The 8,473-nt window shown below is 42.6% G+C and overlaps 1 protein-coding gene across 1 annotated transcript in view; it reads right to left on the bottom strand.

Moving 5' to 3' along the window:
• Positions 1–7,451: 7,451 nt before the first annotated feature.
• Positions 7,452–8,473, bottom strand: part of LOC128687095 (uncharacterized) — a 1,179-nt gene continuing 157 nt past the window's right edge. Inside the window, exon 1 of the mRNA XM_053774442.2 lies at positions 7,452–8,473. This exon is cut by the window's right edge and continues 157 nt beyond it. Within this exon, the coding sequence (XP_053630417.1) occupies positions 7,929–8,473 (545 nt within the window). The 3' untranslated portion in view covers positions 7,452–7,928.

Below are 8,473 nucleotides of genomic sequence, written 5' to 3'. Positions count from 1 at the left end.
GGAGCTTCACCCGGAGTTTCACTGGAGCCTACTCTGGAGCTTCACCTGAGCCCACCTGAGCCCTACCTGAGCCTTTACTGGGGCTACCCTGGAGCCTTACCCTGAGCTTTACCTGGAGCTCACCTGGAGCCTTCACTGAGCCTTTACCCTTGGAGCCCACCCTGAGCTCAACCCTGGAGTACCCTGAGCTACTCTGGAGCCTCAACCTGAGCTCACCCTGGAGCCTACCTGAGCCTCACTCTGAGCTGAGTTTACCTGGAGTTTACCTGGAGTTTACCTGGAGTTTACCTGGAGTTTACCTGGGGTTTACCTGGAGTTTACCTGGAGTTTACCTGGAGTTTACCTGGAGTTTACCTGGAGTTTACCTGGAGTTTACCTGGAGTTTACCTGGAGTTTACTTGGAGTTTACCTGGAAAGTGAATCTGATAAATAATGGTTTGTTAATAATTTATATGGTTAGTTAATTGGGTGTGAAGCCTATTTACACCAGAGGTGGACCCCATCCTATGTATATATATATATATATATATATATATATATATATATATATATATATATATATATATATATATATATATATATATATACATATGATGGGGTCCACCTCTGGTGTAAATTGTGGGACCCATAGCCTCGGAGAAGTGGATAAAAAGGCGTCAAGGAAGAATATTTGGATTTCTTCCTGAAGCTGTTTGAATATTCCATCTTTATATCAGATATATTGTTGATATAAAGATGGCATATACAGTACATGAGATGTGAGAGAGATATGCCTAGTATATATTGTTACCTGTTTGTCACTGATTATAATTCGAAAATCTCATCCAGCTCCTCAGAGCTGGGGTGCGTGCCCAAAGTACAGCAGGCATTACCCCTCTGAACAGTCGCACTGAGTCGCTGGAACAGAAATCTAGCTGCCCTGGGATCCCTAGTTACCCTGATGAGTCTTTTGCTAGCTCCTTTTGGAATTTAGATGCACTCTTTCCCCATGAGCCAAGGTCTCTGAGCCTATGGGAACAAACATATAGTGATGGGCAAGTTCTCCATATTTTCTAGACTTTTGGGACTCCCTGAAGCTGGCAGCTGCCCCTCCTTCCTCCCTGGTGTATTGGAGATAGGTATCAGCCAAGGTAGATGCACATGCGTAGTCCCTCACCACCTGCTTGCCGTCTGTCCAGGCTTGCCGTCTGTCCATCTAGACGCTTCTGGCTGCCGTTAGATCTGCATAGTTGGGGTGGCTCCCTTACTGCTGGGCATCCGGCTGTTGTGAGGCTCCTCTTAATAATGTTATTAACCTCCTCATGTCTTGCAATCTTTCCCTCGGATTTACGACACACAAGCCCATGGTATCCGAATCGGTCTGCTGTTTCACTGCCACAAATAAACCTGTGTTCGGCGAGAATCGGGGCGGCAAGTCGAAGGGCAACACCAATGCGGATGGTCTGTGGGTCGAGGCGTGTGCCAAGGCTGGAGTTGGGAACAGCCAACAGGAAGTCCCCTGCATGAGGAGCTCTCACTGCCAGAGGGCGGGCTCAATCCTTCCTTGACACACTCTGAAGCATTGTTGAGGCTATATTTTCCACTATTGGTCCATCCCAGTGCGACTGTTTGTAGTTGTTGGGGGAAGCAGGTCTGGTTTCAGAGCCCGTTCGTTAGATTATCCCAGATCATGGCTCCATCAATGAACTTTTGGTCCTGGACTCCAATCTTGTCCCTAAGATGTTCAGGGAGAATCGCTGCTACAAGCTCTGTGGATGCAATACATGAGGACAGAAAAGCAGGTAGCGCAATGTGTGATGACTTGCGGACACCAATGCCTCCTAGACCGACTGGAAGTGTAGCTTGGTTCCACTGCCCGTTTTCAAGAGTAAGGTTAAATACTTTCGTAAAAATCTGCCTCCGGATACTGTCATATTAGTGCAGTATAGGGTTATCATATGAAGGTGCACATCTTAGGAAATATGTCAATCTGAACAGACTCAGGCACTTTGTGAGAAAGTACAAGGTATCGTGGGTGTCAAGATTGCCTATTCGTTGTTCCATTCTCCTCAACTCTTCCAATTTCTTCCTGGGGACTGTGTCAATGGCATCGCTTCCCAGAGGTGCACCAAGCAAGACGCTGTTTGTAGGGGCAATGACCGATGCTCCTGGTAGTTTGGATCTCACTGCATTTATCACTTGTTGACTGACTGAGATAATATCATATTTGGATGGATTCAGGATGAGACCATTTCCTGTCCCCGTGTCATCACTTGTGTTAGATCATCTAGGAGGGACTCCTTTGTACCTGCTATTGTACCATCATCCAGATGTTTAGCTCGCTGGTCGGTCTGACTGTGATTTCCCTAACTACTATACAGAAGAGAAATGGTGCAAGAGGATCCCCTTGCTGGACACCCTCTGATGATGTGATTTCATGCTCTCCAAACAGGAGCATTGATTCCTTGCTATATCCAGCTGAAACAGAAGGTAAGAGACGAGAGAAATGTTCTTGTACCGCTGCTAATACCACATCTTTTTTCAGGAGATTAAATGCATTCTTGAAGTCTAATTTTACCATTGCATTGTCCTCAGGCAGGTTGTTGATATACGCCCTTGTTGCATGAACCACTGCTTCACTTACTTGAGTGACCCCAAAGCCAAGCTGGTTTGGTTGAATCATTATGGCTGCTTCTGTGCGAATGCTTCGGATAGCAGCTTTGGGAACGAGGCGGTGAAAAGTGTTGCCTACTGCAATAGGCCTAATTCCTCCATCCTACTTTGTAAGCGCACAAAGTGTTGTACCAAAAAGAAAGGTTTAATTTCAGCAGGAATCAGACCAGCCAAGGAATTGTTGACGAACCTTGTGATCTCTAAAACAATGTCTCTGCAATTTCCCCGATAACTGGATTAACCTTTCCTTTAAATGCTGTGGCCTTATTCCAGTGTAACCCCCAGCAGAGCCAGATGGGAACGACATTATCGCTTTGTAAATGTCTGAGTCTTCCACAATCAATGGTTCCACAGTGGGGACAGAGGTGTTGGAATTGTTGGTGCCCCTGATTTCCCTGGCAGGTTGCTTTCCTCTAAGTGCTTCTGCCGTGTCAGCATCCCTGGGGGAAACTCTATCTTCACTGGTAATAATTCTGATTGCCCCCACTGTGTTGCCCTCTTCAATTTTCTTGCTCACCTGGACTCTGATTTTTTCACTGTCAGTGGAGTGAGTGGGGGTTCTGTCTCTCCCGTTTCTGTATTGACGGGGAAGGCGAATGAGGTTATTAGCTCTAGGAACGTCTCTTAAGGATTTAATTATTATTGAGGCTAGCCTCTTTCCCCTTCTCTCCGGCGCAGCTAAGCAGACATTGCCAAAAAGTAGCAAGTTGTGCCATGCCTTGATGGCTGGTGGAGCATTTAAGATAGTGGAACCATCGTTTACTTTTTTTAAGAGGTCTGTAAGTTTCCCAGCTGCGTGTGGACGGCTGCTTTGGGAATATGTACTCACCTAGTTGTACTCACCTAGTTGTACTCGCCTAGTTGTACTCACCTAGTTGTACTCGCCTAGTTGTACTCACCTAGTTGAGGTTGCAGGGGTCGAGTCCCAGCTCCTGGCCCCGCCTCTTCACTGGTCGCTACTAGGTCACTCTCCCTGAACCGTGAGCTTTATCATACCTCTGCTTGAAGCTATGTATGGATCCTGCCTCCACTACATCACTTCCCAAACTATTCCACTTCCTGATTACACTGTGGCTGAAGAAGTACTTCCTAACATCCCTGTGATTCATCTGTGTCTTCAACTTCCAACTGTGTCCCCTTGTTGCTGTGTCCAGTCTCTGGAACATCCTGTCTTTGTCCACTTTGTCAATTCCTCTTAGTATTTTGTATGTCGTTATCATGTCCCCCCTATCTCTCCTGTCCTCCAGTGTCGTCAGGTTGATTTCCCTTAACCTCTCCTCGTAGGACATACCTCTTAGCTCTGGGACTAGTCTTGTTGCAAACCTTTGCACTTTCTCTAGTTTCTTTACGTGCTTGGCTAGGTGTGGGTTCCAAACTGGTGCCGCATACTCCAATATGGGCCTAACGTACACGGTGTATGGGGTCCTGAACGATTCCTTATTAAGATGTCGGAATGCTGTTCTGAGGTTTGCCAGGCGCCCATATGTTGCAGCAGTTATTTGGTTGATGTGCGCTTCAGGAGATGTGCCCCAAGATCTTTTTCCTTGAGTGAGGTTTGTAGTCTCTGACCCCCTAGACGAGTGTCCTGGTACTTGTTGTTTTAAATGCTTCCAAAATACTATCATCTGATGAGATAAGAACTGTTGGAGTGGGTTCAGGTGCCTGAGGTGGCTCTTGATCATCACTTTCCACAGGAGGACATCCTGAACCAGGGCAACTACCGTGTTTGCGGAGGAAACCATTAGAGTTGAGACAACGAAGGTGTAAGCACGACCGGCACTTGCCTCTCATATATACATATATAAATATATATATATATATATATATATATATATATATATATATATATATATATATATATATATATATATATATATATATATATATATATGCAAAACAACCACTGTGAAAGAATAGAGAAATTCCAAGCGCTTTCGTGACTACTCACATTATCAAGGAACTATGAAAGTAAAGCATCCAAGGAAGCTATATAAGGGGTCTGGCCAGCACTTCACTATCAGATCCCACAACGGTTAAACACCTGACGCGCGCCGACCCAACTTGGATAGGTCCTTTGCACAACTCACCCCACAAACTATTCTACCCAAGAAAATTTAAAAATTATTTGTCCAGTGTATTATTAAATTCTTCCCAAATTCTATTAATTATAAATGGATCTAATTTATATAAACCAAAGGAAATATTCATATTATTGTCAAAACTGCTTTTTATGAAACAAGATTCAATTATATTCAAGCAAGTCCATGGCCGACAGGAATATAATTGAATCTTGTTTCATAAAAAGCAGTTTTGACAATAATATGAATATTTCCTTTGGTTTATATAAATTAGATCCATTTATAATTAATAGAATTTGGGAAGAATTTAATAATACACTGGACAAATAATTTTTAAATTTTCTTGGGTAGAATAGTTTGTGGGTGAGTTGTGCAAAGGACCTATCCAAGTTGGGTCGGCGCGCGTCAGGTGTTTAACCGTTGTGGGATCTGATAGTGAGGTGCTGGCCAGACCCCTTATATAGCTTCATTGGATGCTTTACTTTCATAGTTCCTTGATAATGTGAGTAGTCACGAAAGCGCTTGGAATTTCTCTATTCTTTCAGAGTGGTTGTTTTGCATATTCTGAAATCACCTGTTTACTGTGATCTTATTGCATATATATATATATATATATATATATATATATATATATATATATATATATATATATATATATATATATATATATATATATATATATATATATATATAATATATATATGATATATATATATATATATATATATATATATATATATATATATATATATATATATATATATATATATATATATATCATATATATATATATATATATATATATATATATATATATATACATATATATATATATATATATATATAATTATAGGGGGATAAGTCTGTTGAGTATACCTGGCAAAGTGTATGGTAGAGTTATTATTGAAAGAATTAAGAGTAAGACGGAGAATAGGATAGCAGATGAACAAGGAGGCTTTAGGAAAGGTAGGGGGTGTGTGGACCAGGTGTTTACAGTGAAACATATAAGTGAACAGTATTTAGATAAGGCTAAAGAGGTCTTTGTGGCATTTATGGATTTGGAAAAGGCGTATGACAGGGTGGATAGGGGGGCAATGTGGCAGATGTTGCAGGTGTATGGTGTAGGAGGTAGGTTACTGAAAGCAGTGAAGAGTTTTTACGAGGATAGTGAGGCTCAAGTTAGAGTATGTAGGAAAGAGGGAAATTATTTCCCAGTAAAAGTAGGCCTTAGACAAGGATGTATGATGTCACCGAGGTTGTTTAATATATTTATAGATGGGGTTGTAAGAGAAGTAAATGCGAGGGTCTTGGCAAGAGGCGTGAAGTTAAAAGATAAAGAATCACACATAAAGTGGGAGTTGTCACAGTTGCTCTTTGCTGATGACACTGTGCTCTTGGGAGATTCTGAAGAGAAGTTGCAGAGATTGGTGGATGAATTTGGTAGGGTGTGCAAAAGAAGAAAATTGAAAGTGAATACAGGAAAGAGTAAGGTTATGAGGATAACAAAAAGATTAGGTGATGAAAGATTGGATATCAGATTGGAGGGAGAGAGTATGGAGGAGGTGAATGTATTCAGATATTTGGGAGTGGACGTGTCAGCGGATGGGTCTATGAAAGATGAGGTGAATCATAGAATTGATGAGGGGAAAAGGGTGAGTGGTGCACTTAGGAGTCTGTGGAGACAAAGAACTTTGTCCTTGGAGGCAAAAAGAGGAATGTTTGAGAGTATAGTTTTACCAACGCTCTTATATGGGTGTGAAGCATGGGTGATGAATGTTGCAGCGAGGAGAAGGAGGCAGTGGAGATGTCATGTCTGAGAGCAATGTGTGGTGTGAATATAATGCAGAGAATTCGTAGTTTGGAAGTTAGGAGGGGGTGCAGGATTACCAAAACTGTTGTCCAGAGGGCTGAGGAAGGGTTGTTGAGGTGGTTCGGACATGTGGAGAGAATGGAGCGAAACAGAATAACTTCAAGAGTGTATCAGTCTGTAGTGGAAGGAAGGCGGGGTAGGGGTCGGCCTAGGAAAGGTTGGAGGGAGGGGGTAAAGGAGGTTTTGTGTGCGAGGGGCTTGGACTTCCAGCAGGCATGCGTGAGCATGTTTGATAGGAGTGAATGGAGACAAATGGTTTTTAATACTTGACGTGCTGTTGGAGTGTGAGCAAAGTAACATTTATGAAGGGGTTCAGGGAAACCGGCAGGCCGGACTTGAGTCCTGGAGATGGGAAGTACAGTGTCTGCACTCTGAAGGAGGGGTGTTAATGTTGCAGTTTAAAAACTGTAGTGTAAAGCACCCTTCTGGCAAGACAGTGATGGAGTGAATGATGGTGAAAGTTTTTCTTTATCGGGCCACCCTGCCTTGGTGGGAGTCGGCCAGTGTGATAATAATATAAAATATATATATATATATATATATATATATATATATATATATATATATATATATATATATATATATATATATATATATATATTATATATATGCACTAAAATAATGAGTCATCCATATGATTATGACTCGAAAATTATAACAGATCATCACATAACTAAGACCACATTAAGAAAAAAATTCACATTTCTCCTGACAAAGGTTAAGTAATATAAACAACAATTAGTAATAATAATAGTAATCTTTTTTAAAAATTTATGTAATGTCTTGTCCAGGAGAGCGAAAAATAATATCTTACAAAACTTTTATTTGCAGGATTTAGTAGCTTGATTAAATATATATATTAAGATTTAAGTTTTTTGTACCGGCGAATCAAGGAGATTAAAGTTTTGACTACTCACTGATGAGTTATCAGTACTATTACGAGAATTTAGGAGGCGTTCGTCCTGACGAATGAAGAAAGCTAAAGCCTTAAGGGTCGTTCAACGTGAACAGCTGTAGGAGCCAGGTCCACATCTTAGTCTTGTGGTGCTACTGACCTGGTTATTGAAGCACCTTTGCAGCAAGGCACAGTGGAGGATTGAACCTCTGGTAACTGGTAGCAACCTATGGATTCAACCCCAAGAATACTTGAAGGTAATGTAGTGAAAGCGATAAATAAATAAATATATACATGAACTATGCGAGAAGCAAAGAATTTCTTGAGACCATAAGCGTAGTACATAAATGTCTGGAGCAGGTGCTGGACTAGTTAGAACCTGTTGGGTCTGTTATAGAACCGTGACGACAGCGAGGGAGGTGCTTGGATAGAATCAGAACCTGTTAGGTCTGTTGTAGAGTTGTGAGGGTTGTGGTGGAGGTGGTGGGGACGTTTGGCGCTGTTCAGGGACACCGTACAGTTGGTTGGGCGTCCCAGCATCAGTGCGGATAGAAGCATCCACGTCCTCGGGAGTCTTGCCGATCTCAGCGTTGAGACTGCGGAACTGCTCGGAGGCGCCGCAGTCCACGTTGAACCACCAGTCACACACGAAGTACTGCTGGTTGAAGACAGTGCCGTTGGGACATAGGAAGGAGTCGTGGCGGCCGTCGAACTGACAGATGTGGAAGGTCTGACAGCGAGCCTCGTCAGCGGTGTCAGCGAAGTAACCAGGAAACTCCTGGTTTTCGCAGGAGAAGCCAGTGTTGGGCACAGAAGCTAGGATAGGATAATCTTTGCCAGGGACGCCGCCCTTGGGGATAAGGGCCGCCAGGATAGCTAATGGGTCTTCCTGCTCATCTAGGGTTGTGGTCCCAGACCTCAGGTCTGGGGCGCCATAGGAGTAGCGAGGAGCAGGTGGAACTGGTAGGAAATTCTTGT

The sequence above is a fragment of the Cherax quadricarinatus genome, chromosome 62 (genome assembly GCF_038502225.1).
Source record: "Cherax quadricarinatus isolate ZL_2023a chromosome 62, ASM3850222v1, whole genome shotgun sequence".
Taxonomy (NCBI): Eukaryota; Metazoa; Arthropoda; class Malacostraca; order Decapoda; family Parastacidae; genus Cherax; species Cherax quadricarinatus.
The sequence above is the reverse complement of the archived record's forward strand: the minus strand, read 5'-3'. Positions and strand labels throughout refer to the sequence as shown.